This window comes from Thermobia domestica, chromosome 18 (genome assembly GCF_964235325.1).
Source record: "Thermobia domestica chromosome 18, izTheDome1.hap1.1, whole genome shotgun sequence".
NCBI classification, from domain to species: Eukaryota; Metazoa; Arthropoda; class Insecta; order Zygentoma; family Lepismatidae; genus Thermobia; species Thermobia domestica.
The window spans coordinates 54,877,550-54,893,435 of record NC_137471.1 but is presented as its reverse complement, the minus strand read 5'-3'; the positions used below and the strand labels follow the sequence as shown (position 1 = coordinate 54,893,435).

Here is a 15,886-nt window from a genome sequence, read left to right as displayed (position 1 = left end):
GATTCAACTCGTTAAATGCGTTTCTGAAGTCTATTTTCAGAAACACTTTCTCTTGCTGGTGTGGAAAAGAGTAGTACATAGGAGCAGCGTGGACTGCTGCTTCTGCTCCATGTGGGACGCAAACTCCCAGTTGGTGTGGGGATAGAAAATGTGTTAGAGGTTCTCTAATTCTATGGCAAATGATTTTGGCTGATAATCTCCTCCACACATTGCCTATCGCGATGGGACGAACCGCCACTTTTCTTCCTCAAACCTATTAGTGATGCTCCAAAGAAAATAGGTCTAATTTCCGTGGCCACATCACCGGTTATTTAAATGAATTTTCATTAAGCAGACTACACACTACCGAAATTACAATATAAACTTACACAAAACGAATATATTATAGACATGTACCCTTGTACATCCGTATTTAAACGAATAATGTATAAAAGTAAACACAAGCAAAATCAACAATAATACATACATTTAATAACAGTTAATGAGTGTAATGTTACGATTCGTGGAAAGTACGATCGCAATATTCTGTCCTTTTACCTCTATTATACATTCTGTGGTGACATGCCACGCCACTCAGTCCAGTATGCAGATGATACTGCTCTTTTGGCTCTAGGAACATCCAATTAGTACATCAACAAGATATTATAAACAACCATCGATGATTTCTGCATTTGATATTGACTTTAGAAACTTCCATCAATAATACAAAACTCAGGCCATCCTCTTTATTCCACCAAAGAAAACTACAGAGTTCTGGTGATATCCACGTTGGCTCTCTCTCTCCACGTGGACCAGGTTCGCTGCGGGCTACTATTAAGGTAGTCACCTACTACGGTATCACATTCGACACAGACCTCATCTGGATGCAACATCTTAGAACGATCCTGACTAAAGCTTATAATAGTCTGAACTTACTTAAAGATTCATGTCATGATTTTGGGATGTTTTTGTATTCCAAGTGGGTCAGTAGAATCCATATTTGTGATGATATTAATGCACAAACATATAGAATGATTCTTCAGATTAACATGATATATTCTTAAAAATATTTATTCAACGGTGAATCCTTTGTTTCACAAGATGATTTTGCCACTTGTCAACATGCCAGAGTTATAAAAAGATCACATTCTCTCTTTGTTTCGTGTTACATTACTTTCTCGCTCCGGTAATTCGCCAGACTTAAACCGTATTGAAATTTTATGGCGTGATTTGAAAGTTATGTTTCATCCAAGGAAATCAATTAACTGGAGCTATAAACGATAACTAGCAAAATTGCATTCAAGTAGAGACACTACAAAACTTAGTGAACTTCATGCCAAAATCGTGTAATCTACAGTGTGCCAATAAAGTTGCGCAACTCAAAGTTTGGTTGCGTATATCTTTTGAACCAAGGACTATAAATACATGAAATTTGAAACAATTGTAAGGGTCTTCTATGTAGATACTTTCGACATCATGATCAATGTTGGAATTTATAACGTTTTTATGTAATGACAAAAGAAAATACCGAAAGTGTAAAATAAAAAATGTACAAAATGAAGAAAATCAATATTCAGTTGCAGAAAACTTATTTCCTATGAATGAATTCCTGTGTATATGTGCAGTATGCATAAACATTTATTCATTGGTGCGAAAATGTGTCAAAGTTGATGCTGTGTTGCCATGCAAAAGTACTATTTAATTCAAGTCCGTAAAATGGGTGTTTTTTCCCGCAGAAACGCTGCCCCTGGCAACAGTGTTGTCGTAAAATTGAAGGATGTTATAAAATAGGGGATCTGCCCATACGTATGTTCATCATATAAACTCAATGGAGCCAAAAAACAACCGAGCATTGTCTGAGCCGGCACGTCTGATTGGCTACTCTCGTTTCCGCCATGATAGTTGGCTCGAAACATTGTGATCTTAGTGGCGCGGAGCGGGCAGAGTAGGTGTGACGAAGCTGTAACGTATGGCTTCACGATTTTGTTGTATGGGCAGATCCTCAATTTTATGACATCCTTGGTAAAATTACTGCAACAGGTATGTTTTAGGTTAATTAATGATAAGCAATGAGAATTTGAACATAATTGAAACCTGAGTTTCTATTTAAAAGTTTGCGATAAAAAATACCCACCTGGCAGCTGGCATAAAAGCTCAGGTTATCAATGATGTACAAATTCTCATTGCTTATCATTAATTAACCAAAAACACACCTGATGCAATAATTTTATAACGACAGTGTTTGCAAGGGTCGCGTTTCTGTCAACAAAAACACCCGTTTTACGGACTTGCATTTTATAGCTTTTTAGCAACACTGCATCAACTTTGTCACATTTTGCACCAGTATGTTGATGCATACTGTACATATACACAGTAATTCACCCACAGAAAATCAGTTTTCTGCAACTGAATATTATCTTCATTTTGTATTTATTTTTATTTTATACTTTCGGTACTTTCTTTACTATATAAAAACGTTACAAATTCCAACATCGGTCATGATGTCGGAAATACCTATATAAAAGACTTACATTTGTTTCAAGTCTTATGTCTTTATCGTTCTTCGTTCAAAAGGGATACGCAATCAAACTTTGGGTTCCGCAACTTCATGGACACACTGTAGTTATCAAATCACGTGGGTATCCAAATAAGATATTAGCTCAAGTCAAAGTAATTTTTTATATAAACCTAAATTTAACTGCCTTTAACAATGGCTGTCTTATTTTGTAAAGAATCACTCATTAGTCTTCTTCTGTAAGTTAATTTGCATTCTGCATAAAATTTGCTTTTAAATTGAAGTATATCCCATTGTATGTTTATGTTTACTTATGTAAAAAAAAAATTCTTATTAAACCATGTAAACGCATTAAATTACATGGATTTGCTATTAATTTTTCCATTTCTGTATATCAGGTCAAGGTTTGGGAGGTAGGATTCCCAGCGGAAGCTCATGTGGTTCGGATTCCATGTTAAGTTGTAGGCCCACATCTTAAATACCATTGCTGTTGAAAGTGCACGCTAAACCCTAATCCACCCGTCTCTCTATCAGGTAAATTTTTACCATCATGCCAAGCTTGATCCCGATCGGATGAGTTCAGGTGACCTTGTACGATATGTAGGTCCTTGAGTTAAGTATAGGGCTACAATCAATGATGATTTCAGGAGTGGGCCGGTGAGTAATTCCCCTGAAGCATTTCTCTTCTCACTCTTAACATGGGATACTAATATTTTCGCAGTACTACGTCCAACCCCCGCATATTCAAACTCCCCCAGAGGAGATCTGAAAACAACTCTGGTTATAATATATTGAGAACAAAGTTAAGGAAATAATACGATTATTTTCAAAAATAATTCTAAACTTATTCTAGAAATATGCTTAAATGGTACTCTTGTATGTACGTTTTGTTCAAACATGTTCAAACTAGAATTATTAAAAGAGTAATAATAATAAGGTGAATATAGTAATTCAAACTTACTGTGTACGTTTACAGAGGAGAAAAAGTAGGTCAAGAGTTTTGTGAAGTACTCTGGCTAAACAGAAAAATATGCTTCACTTCTTGGGATCGTGAAAGATAACTTTATCTGAGATTTTCTTCATTGTTTCATTCGGAATTTTCATTATTCTAGTGAAAAATATACAGCCTTTATGTAACTCTTGTAGTGGTCAACTGGTAACACTTGTTTCCGATTCCGGTAGGGGAGCATGTGTGAGTAGCTTGACAATTCCATGTTATAAATTTCGTACGTTTCGCTGTTAGTAAGTATTGTTAGACTTCGTTATTGTTTTTGTTATAATCAATTAAGCTTCGGGAACATGTATTAAGTGTCAAATAGTGTTGATATTGCTTATATTCCCAAATATTCGTACGAACTTGATAGAAGCTAAACGTCGTCTGTCATCTGTTTGTAGTTTACTCAGTTTTGCTTATCCATGGCGCTGCCGCAAGTACTCAGCGCCCACGGCGCACAAGTTATTCGTCGTTTAGAACTCGTACGAGGTGGAAGTGCTGCGTGTAATAGCTTGCGATCTATATTTACAGATAATACTCGCAAGATGGGTTCTAGGGAAACAAAGTTAGGAGGTGGATCAAGTGCCAGAGTTTTGACATTAGATAATATGAATCCAAATATTAAGAAAATGGAATACGCTGTGAGAGGACCTCTTGTTATCCGAGCGGGAGAAATTGAAAAGGAGCTCCAAACGGTAAGTAAGATTAATAATATATGTAATTTGCTAACACTGAAAAGCAACCTTATGTACAATGATTATAATGTTAGTACCTCTAGTCTCCGAACAGGGTTTCCGAACTAGTTGAGCTGTGTTTTATACTGCAGGCTAACCCAATATAATATATCCGAATAAAATAATAGAAAAGCAATTTGTTCAAATATCTTGGAAGTTGCGTATGGAGTTGTTGCGTACTACACGTTGAATTGTTTGGGGACTCCCCATCAGTCATTCCCACTAGGTAAGGCTGCACATCCGCCTGATACATAAAAAAGCCCTCTCCAAGTTTATGCCCGCAAACAAGCAGTGCTCTATGTGGCTGAGTGGTAAATGTTTTCTGCGCGTGTGGTTCTGGACTTGATTCCTGGTGAGATTCTTGTCTTGAATACAAACAAGTAATGATTGTTATCGGAAACTCGGGTTTAAGTGCAGTAGAATAGGTCCAGGAATATTAAAACTAACCCAGTGTAACCTAATTACCCCAAACCAACCTACCTACCCCACCCCAAAGTAATCTAAGGATTAAATTGCTCAACTTACTCTGTGGCGCAAGGATTCCTACACTTTTAAAAGTAGGACCCGACCTTTACAACCTCGGTGCTGAGAAGAAACGTTAAACTCTAATCTGTCTAATAAAACAATTAGTTAACGCTTCAAAATCTTAATGTTCCCGGTATTCAGTAAATTTCTACATACGAGCTTTCCTAAAGGGTGTTTTCTTGTGTAAACTAAGTAATCTTTGGGTTATGTTTAGCCCAAATCGATCCTAAACTAACCGAATGTTAGTAGAAATAAGTGAAATTCTATCTTTTTTTTTTTTTTTTTTTTGAAAAGTATGCTTGACCCCTACACCAAAATAAACTAACTTAACCTGAAGAGAAATTACCGAAATTGTAACGTTTTTTAGAAAAAATTGCTGGACCCCTTCTACTAAACACGGGTCCATCTTTTAAATATCTTAATTTGAGTTGTTTCAGAATCATTTGTGAACCTTCCTAAGATTCCAGTGACTTCGCGTCATGACTTCTTGTCGGCACTCTGCCAGTAGGTGTCCACTGACATACAGAGGAGTCATTCTCATATAATTTATACAGGGTGGTTGGATTAAAATACTTTCTATTGAAATAATAGCCTCTACTAATGGTTAGGTTTCCGGATTTGATTTGTGATGGAGTCACCCAATTTTGTGTTTGGCAGCTGACCTGAGTGAAGAGGTAATGATCTCCGTTAAAGAAAGATAGAAATGATTTTGATAGAAACAATGCCCTGACCACACATCGTCAGCAGAAGCTGTCTGGTTAGTCATAGACCATCGTCAGCAGAATAAAATTAATTTATTTATATTTGTGGGCAGAAGGAGACATTCATTGATAGTTGAATACCCAGTCGTCAATCGAATTTAAAGCTCTTATTCATATATATCGTATATGGAATTTATTATTATTATTGCGTACCGATGGAAAGTAGGCATAGATAAAGAAACTTGTACATTTTCAGATCGCACTTTGAATTTACGATTTTTTTTTTTTTAATCGGTTAAGCTGTATCGCCTGACCAATCTGAGGAAATTTATGGGGTAGGTTGGAGAATTTATGTAAGTTTGTGAGGAGGAATGAGTGAAAGTCAGGTAAGGTGAATAGTAGTAAAAGTTAAGAAAGTGGGGCATATTTTTAGAAATAGGGGGCCAGAATATTTTGCTTAAATTTTGTACTTTCTTGCTAAATTTCTGTGTTTTTTGATGGTTTAGGTAGGTTAGGTTAGAATATTTGGATTGGGGGGGGGTAGAAGTTTTTGCTTAAAATTCGTACTTGCTTTATTTTCTGTGTTTTTGATGGTTTAGGCTAGGTTCGGTTAGATTAGGTTATGCTAGTACTTAGTAATTACACTTAAGTAACATCAACTGATTTGTCCTGTAAACATGGTGATTTTACCTGGTTTTGGCCTCCCAGTTCCAATGGGGCCGCGGTGCCTCAGTGGTAGAGCGTTCACCTCTGGTGCGTGTGGTCCCGGGTTCGATCCCAGCCCCCGCCAAGTGAACTTTGTGGTGGACGAACACCGTGTGCGTGGGTTTTCTCGGGGTTCTCCCGCTTCCTCCCACTTTCTTCATTCCACCATTTTACTCATTATTCATCATCACCGTCTCCTTTAGCCTAAGCGGCATAAACGTGGGACGTAAAACTCATTTCATCCTCCCAGTTCCAAAATTATCCCGAAAGTGGCTGTATTTCTTGGTTGTTTTTGATGTTGTAAGCGTTACTGTATGTGGAGGCGGATGGGCTATTTCGCGGAGAGGTACAGTGGCGGAATGGCTCGTGTATGTCAAGGCTGTGACATAGATTGTAAAATGTACAGAAAAATTGGGGCAAGTCTTTAATTTGCCTATTTCATGCCGAGAACAGACCCAACCAACTCCTGCGGGGTTTCTAACCCGTTACTACTCCTACTACTACTTATACAATGTATCCGTATAGTAAAACTGCACGCCTAATGTGACGTAATCTAACGTGACTTGATCTAATCCAACCAAATATATCTGAATGCAGTACATTTTGGTGCCTTTTTCGATTTTCAAATTGGTCCGGCGATACAGCACTAATGCCCTTTTATCTTTCCACTCATTTTCAACATATTTCATATTAAAACTAAAAACTCATCGAGCTTTCCGTAAGCCGCAAAATTGTCTTTATTGGCAAATTATGTAATTCTAGTTCGTTTGAGGAAAGACTGTTCTCATTATATAATGGGAAGAATGTTAGTTTCTGCTGTAAAATTTTCATACTTCAAATTGTGATTAGTCTCTATAATATGTGCCCAGAATGATCATTAGTGATGCTTATTACATTTATTTATTTTATTTTTTAATTTATTTGTCTTGTCTGTCTTTGTTTCAGCGATGACTTGTCATCTTAAGTACAAAACCTCTATCCAATTTTTACGTTTGCTTTCTCAACTTCAACATTACGGACAATCTTCTTGCATTGTAGAAAAATTATTATACTTGTCAAAAAACACAACCCTGTATTTACTTTTGATAAACCCACTTAAAAGGTTACTTTAATAGTTCAAACAACTCGGGCAGGGGCAATGAGATTTCCTTAAGTAAACATTTTTTCATTGAGAATAACACAATCGAACTTTAGCCTGAAAAAATTAGTCATCATAGAAAATTATCTTGGTTTTGTCGCAATCAACTCGTTTTTTCTACTACATTTTCGGGGTGGAAGAAATGGTAAATTTGGAGAACTTTGCACAATCGCTTAGGGAAATGGGCACCACTGAATTCTGAGATCAGTTTAAAGGGTTATCTTGGCTTGATTTCGGATTGCAACTTATCCGGATTCTTAAACTGAAAATCGGGGTACCTTGTATAATGTGGACAGATTGCAATTTTACTATGTGTTATTTATGCCTCTAAATATTACTATAATAAATTACAAATAGGGCTGACAAAATCCTTTGAGAATATGGTTTAAACCGCTTTTTTTTAAAATACACTTGTTTTATGTATTTAGATTGCATATAGGTAGATATAAGTGTGTTTGGCCCTACTGCCCTTATGCAACAGCGGGGATATGAAAGACAGAACCTACAGCTTAAGGTCGGATCCGAAGCACTACTCTACTTCCACCCACTGGCGCAGATCCCGTGGGATGAAAGGGACATGTGCCCTCCAATCGTGGAACTGGGGGGGGACTGTCCCCCCAATAATTCGATTTGAAATGTATTTTTTGGGAAAAATGTGATTATTTGCGTCTGATTGCTACAAAGGAAAGTGAGATGAAATTGGTGTTCCTCCAGAATGAACCTCAAATCTGCCCGCCTCCCAATGTTGAAGATAACTCTGCTCGCTGATCCTTCACAGATTTATTTTCAACTTCACAGATATTTTGAGCATCGCTTAACAACAAGAAAAGTCTTACTTGTTCCCCTCAATGTTGAAGACAGATTTGCGCCGCTGCTTCCACCCGAGACAAATTGTCCTTCACCTGGACCCCTTGATTGCAAAGGTAATGAGTCTGTTGAATTATCAACGGACATTAGCTAATAGAAATACATTTATTTTCTATTTATTTATTTGCATAACTTTTTTTTTTTTAATTGTTGTTGGAAAAACACCTGGTTTAAACCACCCAATCCCAGTTACACATTTATGTTAGAAAATAGGCTACTCAAAACATAGCGTCTACTAGGATTACAAGAATTTTATAAGTGTAACGTGAAAATTTGAATATCAAGTGAAGGGTATTTAGTATGTCTGCTTATAGAAACTACAGGGCACATGTTCATAAAAGAAATGACTCACCGTGCCTTCGTATTTATTGATCTACCTATTAATAAACGTAAGGTATTTAATCTACCGTACATTTTACATATAACTCAAAAGAGTTAATTTCCTATAAGAACCCGTTATTTCCTTGAGATAATCGTGAAATTTCAGAACAGGAATGATTGAAGTTTGTTTTTACTGTGAGCACTGTTTTATTTCCGGAGCAGGACATTTGGGCGCGGTCATTTGAGCGCAAAACCCTATATCTGAATAGGATAATCTACTTAAATGGTTATAATATATCTCATACCTGAAACCCGGATGTCTGCGCACTTAAGACCTTGAAAATAGGCACTAATATCACAAAGATAAACAAATAACTGCACAACTTAAAATATTCAGAAAGATGAAATTTCATCCCAATTTTCTTAAAAAAGCTATCTTCAAAAACTCTAATTTTTCGTTACGGTATAGTATGTCCTGTGGTAAACAGTCACTGAAAGTCTCAGTTGCATTAAATGCTTGGTTTAGTTCTAGTAAATTTTTGTATAACGCAGAAAGAAAAATATATATATGGGTCTAATTATTTTGTTTCTAGAATAATATATCGTAATTTCGGAGATCATGATCCGCAGATTTTTTTCAGCCTGAATTTGTATTGAACTAAAATAAAATTTGCTGTAGGCATCCTATGACACCCCAAGATAAACTTCTGTGAAGTTAACTTTAAATCATCTCTAACGTAAAGAAATAGGCATTTTGGATATACATAAATTTATAGCTATTCATAACATTGTATTACTGTTTACTACTATATTTGCAACAGAGATAATGTGAAAGGAAACAACAGGGAAATACAGTATAAATATTGAATAATTTATTTCTGTCTTACGTTACACTTATTATGACATTATCATTCCATGATGGAATTATGGGCCAAAACCCGCAAGTATTCTACAATGTCAACAGTTTCAAAATTCTTTACAATACGGCGAATTCTTTCATCTGCCTGAATATATTTTCTTCTTATCTTGGGCGACACTTCTCCTCAAAGCATTGCCTCGTACACTAAGTCCAATTTTTTTGTGATCAAAAAAGCGCCAAATTGACGAATGGCCCATTTGAAGCTTCGATTGCAGTCAGGGTTTGGAAAATCCGTGGTATTTTTGAAAAAAACAATCCACATGGGCCCATGTGGGTTTTTTCGAGTTTAGTTGTGTGTTTTTTTTTTTTTTTATTTTTCGAAATATTTCAATATCTTTGGGGTAAAAGTGTTAAAATGTGTTTATATTTCAAGATTGTCATTGTCGCAACTTGCAACAATTTTCTGTTCACTACTGTTTTAAAAAATGGCCGCCATTTTGAAATTTTACATTGGATCGCTGAGAAAATCTATACAGCAAATTTAGAATGTCTCTTGCTTCTACCCTCAAAATTCCAACTTAAATGTCCAAAAATTGCACCCTGTAACGTGGATAACCGCTAATTGACAAGTGGCCGCCATTTTGAAATTTTACGTTGGATCGCCGTCAAAGTAATACAGCTAATTTAGTGTCTCGTGGTTTTAATCTGAAAATTTATATTTCAAAGACCAAAAATTGCGCTTTTTAGCGTGGATACTCGCTATTTTGAAAAAAAAAAAAAAAAAAAAAAAAGACCGCCATTTTAAAATTTTACGTTGGTATGCCGCCAAAATATATACAGGAAATTTAGTGTGTCTTGTGCTTGTACCCTGAAAATTTAAGCTTAAAAGACCGAAAGTTGTGTCCTGTAATGTGTGTGTGGTACAGGCAGACAAACGAACAAAAGTACATCAAGGCAGCCCAGGAGTCTTAGTAACGTTCGCCAAATATGAATACTAAATATGCCCGTAAGTACTCGCGCCCTTTTTCCGACACTAGCACTCGCACGGGGGTCTAGAAGACCCCCAAACTATATTTGTTTTATTGCAATAAAAATATTTAAAAAAAAATAAGACAATGTTGCGTGACTCTAGACATGTTTTTGAAAGTATTTGCTGTAATCAGATTTTTTGAACTCGTTTTGAGACATTTTTTTAATATTTTTTCATCAGGACTTCTGGCTGCAACACATAAATTACCTGGTTGGGGTCTGTGAACACCCGGCGCGAGTACTTAAGGGTTTTAATTTAAAACAGATATAATTCGTTTATTATAAAATAAATGTTTCAAAATGTCTTATATGGCAAATATTTTGCAGCTTAAAATGTTTTATTGTTGAAGCTCACTTCCGATACTTTATGCATTCATTACGGGAATTTCCCTAGCACTAGCAAGACGGTCCTTTCCCGGAAATTAATTTAAAACAATTAACAAAGAGATAATTCATATTTTATAAAGTAAATGTTTCAAAATATCTTAAATGAAATTAAATATTTTCCAGCTTAAAATAAATAGTTCTATTGTTGAAGTATTCATTTCCGGTGCTTTGTGCGTTCAATTGCGGGAATTTCCCGAGCACTTTTTTCACGACGGGTTTTCCCCTAAAATTCAGCTTTCTTTTCTGTACATCGATACTTTCCCTAGTACGGAAGTTTAAATTCAGCACTTGAAATAGTAGCGTTACATAGTCTTGGGAACTCCGAACATTAAGCTTCTTAAATTTGACAAGAATTTTTATGATATTGCTGATGTTGATTCTACAGAGTGCTTATTTGAAGAATAGCAACAAAGACTGAATTAAACTACTGTTGTTGAAAAACCAAATTTTACCGAGGAATACTTGTGTTCATCAAATGTATGAAATAAGGCTAATAGTTTTAATGATGTATTTACATATTTACTGGTGGTACAGGCGCCTATGGCCTTAAACTTGTCAAGCGTATAAGGGATAACGTGCCCCGGCGTCGCCGAGTCGGCGAGCACACGATTCACGGAAAGTATTTTCTAAAATATAAAATTGCATATTTTACTTCAAATAGGCTATAAACACAATCCATACATTAATTTGTTCTATAATTATCTCAAGCTAATATAAGATTTTTTATTCATTCGGTGCACTCAGAACTTTATATAGGTCTAACGTTGAATGATGTATACTTTAACATGAAAGCATCTAATTCGCCCAAGGAAAGTCCAAAATCTGATTAAAAAAAAAAAAAAAATCACTTTCAATGTAATCACCTTAGTTGTTCCAATAATACACTAACAAAAAGCTCAAAAAAAAAAAAAAAAAAAAAAAAAAGGCCCAGGTGGGCTTTAAAGTGGGGGATAAGCTGCTTCGGCGTGGTGTTCGTTCTTGATTATGGTCATTGAGAACTCTTGTCTTACAGATTCCACATTCTTATTAGAAATAAAGCTGTTCTTTTTGTACCATACGTTTTAATAATTTATTATAAAAAAATGATTATATGTACAGTATTATACACATTTTAAAATAAATTCTATATTGTCTGACTCAAAAAATCAAGTACACAGTGCAGTGTACATGAATATATAGTCACACCTTTAAAATAGCTAAACATTAACGAAAAAGTGCGTTTTTTTTACATATTTCTTTGTTACACACACACACACACACACACACACACACACACTATATATATATATATATATATATATATATATATATATAAAAGAGAACGTACAATTCTTTGTCCGCTCATCACGCTAATACGGCTGAACCAATTTCTTTCATTTTTGGGGGGTTATTAGGATTTGGACCCTAGATGGTTTTTATCATATCACTTTAATTTTTAATTACCAGTGTCTTGAGATAATTGACCATTCAAGTGTCCATAACGTACAAATCCTTTGTTATTAGTTCATCATAGGTAAAAATAAACGTATTTATATGCAACCCGCATGACCGTGTCACTCGGCGGGTTAACATAAATGACAGGCGATATACAGCGGAAAATAGCTTGAATCTTCTGTTTAAAATTTTTTAATTGATTTGCTTATTTTTACAGACACTTTTACAATATGCCAGCACCGGGATGACCGCAGCGAAGCGGGGCGGGTTAACATAAATGACAGGCGATATACAGCGGAAAATAGCTTGAATCTTCTGTTTAAAATTTTTTAATTGATTTGCTTATTTTTACAGACACTTTTACAATATGCCAGCACCGGGATGACCGCAGCGAAGCGGGGCGGGTTAACATAAATGACAGGCGATATAATGTTAAGATTTACTGCAATCTTCTATGGTTTTTATCATATCACTTGAAAGCGAAAAAGTAAAAATTATCTAAGTAACAAAGTTTATTGCGTTCCGGGGTGACCGCAGCGAAGCGGGGTGAACGCTGCTAGTATATATATATATATTGTTTTATTAAAAAATCACGCTTTTAAAAGTAAGCCACATAGTAAGGAGTAGGGATATCGCGACCCGGATAGTCGAGAGTCTGCTGCGGTTCCTTACTATTTTTTTTCAACTAGTAGAGACAAGTTGTACGTGCACAAACTTTGCTGTCTTGCTTTGCTTTGTAAAGATGTTATTTTTTAGTTTTTGCAAAGTTTTTTGTAGAAGTGTTTCAAAATTTCCAGTGCCTAAACACCCGGGCTCTAGTTATGAATTTCACTGTGACATATGTAGGTAGGTAAACCTACTTTGATAAAAGGTTTTGCGCCCAAATGTCATGGACCCTTTGTTTCTAGTTTAAGGCAACTGTTTTCGTCAGTTTGATATATATGCATATATATATTTTAACGTATCACTACGACTACTCTTCGAGGCAAAGGAAGACTGTGATAATGAAATGGATGATAGTGAGGAAATTAAGAAAGTGGGAGAAAACGGGAGAACACCGAGAAAACACATGCATGTGGTTTTTGCCCACCACATATTCAGTTAGGGTAAAGATGCACTCCACATAAGCATTGTTGCGAGAGCACACAAACCACAGCCCAACAATTTGGAGATGTCATTTATAATCATGTGTAAGTCTTTGAAATATGTATTTTTCGAGCAAAGTGACCATCTAGCCGTAAACCCGGACATCTTGTTAGGTTGTGTTTTCGGTTGATTCCCTTGTTTTCATCGGTAGGTTGAAGCCCCGTACTGGAAAATCAGTTTACGTCACAAAATCAGAATAACAGCAGTCTGATTTGTTGTACAAGCTAGTTTTTGGTGTATATATCTCATAAGAAATAAACATTTATTGTCGTATTAATGTTCAACGTAATCTTCAGTCATCATTAGTTGATTAGCGAATGTAAAATTAATGTCAACGCATGTATACTTGATTCCATTTGGCGAATCTTGCTTTAAAGTTTTTACAGGAGGGTTTATTTCTCATCAACAGTCTTTGAAGATGATCATTGTTCTTGTTTATTGAGATTCGTGGACTTCATCAATCCTGTGTATATTCTTTAAAATGTACAGGGTGAAATTTAATTTTGTTTTGTGAGGTAACTTTTCAGTAAAGGATTGGAATGTATCGGTGAAAACCGGCGAATTTACCGAAATAGTGTAGGAAAATTCTAGTACAACGCAGCAGGTACAAAGGTTAACTAACTGCTAGACTTCCAAACTATGCTGTGCATAAATATGGTAAGTTCTATAGGACGGTTATGTCAGTCAATCGATCGACGGGTAGTACAGTAGAAACTATGAGATGCGGAGAAACTTGGTCGTCATAAATATTCTTTATGATTTCAGTTGGAATAGTAGTCTGAAGAAGGAACTGATATACTTCCGAAACTGTAACATTTCTAATTAATTTAAAATAAAGATTATAGACAGCCTTGTAAGAAAGTCGTATTTAGTTTGTGTTTAAGATGGAAACAAGGCCTTTTTATCATAATATATATATATATATATATATATATATATATATATATATATATATATATATATATATATATATATATATATATCAAAATCTGTATTTTTATCATCTTCATTTTAATGCACAATTTGAGTAAGTATGCAATCTATAGTGATCGAATTCTGCCAGAGAAACCGTACTATCTGTACAAAATTGTTCCTGTAACTTTAAACTTCATATCTCCTGAACGAATAAAGATAGATAGATGTATTATACACCAAAATGTGTGTGTTTCCATTCTCTACATATCATTACTCTTTATAGTTTACGCTATCTCTGCTCATTGTGGAGTTACCGGCGAAAAACTGAAAATCGGCAGCCATTTTCCAATATGGCGGCCGAAGCTCAAGGTCAATCTTAGGGGACTTTCAGTATGTTGATAAGGAGGTCAAGTGCAAAGTTCCTTGCTTGTAAAAAAATTCCTGCACTATCAATCAACACGAGATAAAGCAGAAAGGTTGAATAAATCACAATCAACTGTTTGCCGCCACCTGGAGAAATTGAGGAAAGTCAGCAAGTTAGGTGTGTGACTCCTCAGTGGGTTACTTCATTGTTTGGCTATTCAAGATTCGCCTCACCTCAAGCAATGGAATTTACAGATGTTAACTCAAGAGAAAGTGTAGGCGAATCTTCAAATCAAGATCCCGCCATTCAAATTTTGCCTAATGCAAAGTTATGTTGGTAGTACTGAAAAGAAATGACACAAAAGTTTATAGTGTTATCGTAGGTTTGAGTCCATTGGTAGAATGATCTTGTGTCACTTAATCCTGTATCTGAGTCTTTGAAGCGTATTCTTCTGATATTGTTAGAACTCTTTCATAAAGAAGGCGGATTTCATCAACCAACCAAAACATAGATGATGTGCTACTGTGTTTACATAGATTTTCATTAAGTGACACGACTATGTCTCTGTTCCTTAAAGAGAAGAAAATTTGTTAGAAACTACTCGAGTGATAGACATGCAAGAGGTTAAGAGTATATTCAACAAATCTACTACGAATTCAGAAGAACTAGTAAAAGTGGGATGACATTTCCAATTACAGTTTTATGCATTGCATGATGGTGATGCGCCGGCTTTCTAGTTCCAAAACGGTAAAATTGAACCTAAGGTAAGATAACAAGGAAAATCTGATTGTTCTATAGACGGTGGCGGCCAAATTGAATATTGTAGCCATATTGGATGGAGTTAAAGAGGAATGTTCGAGGACTTCCTTTTAGAACATTACTGTATTTGATAAAAGGAAATTATCCTGCAAGTTTCATTAAGCTACTGATATTTTCTCGGTTTGTCAGAATTTTCCCCTACACACTGGACGATTTAATAAGAACGCTAAAATAATTTCAAGCGGAAATTTTAACTACTAATGAGGTGCAGGACTACCAAGGTATGCGAGCTAAACCAAATCTTTTTTTTTTTAAATCAACTTTCCCTAATAAGAAAATTAACTCTGTCATTGCTTTGATTGACGTTTGCATAGCTAAGAGGTATTAGGCGAAACTTGAAGCTCCGCCTCGAACTATCGCCACAAGTCCACTCTCACGTAAATATCGAGCCCTTTTTAGACAGGATTATAACACGATGAAAAATTGGTTACCTATAACAATATCGTCCGCAAAA

At 35.6% G+C, this 15,886-nt stretch overlaps 1 protein-coding gene across 4 annotated transcripts in view; it reads left to right on the top strand.

Moving 5' to 3' along the window:
• The first annotated feature begins 3,657 nt into the window (after positions 1-3,657).
• The window catches only part of LOC145675759 (alanine aminotransferase 2), a 186,312-nt gene continuing 174,083 nt past the window's right edge, over positions 3,658-15,886 (top strand). Inside the window, exons 1-2 of one of the 4 annotated variants that reach the window (XM_081746413.1) lie at positions 3,668-3,686; positions 4,020-4,183. In XM_081746413.1, the coding sequence (XP_081602539.1) occupies positions 3,683-3,686; positions 4,020-4,183 (168 nt within the window). In that variant the 5' untranslated portion in view covers positions 3,668-3,682. Of the gene's footprint in view, positions 4,184-15,886 lie in introns of all 4 variants that reach the window. The other 3 variants (XM_081746414.1, XM_081746412.1, XM_081746415.1) reach the window with 3 other exon arrangements.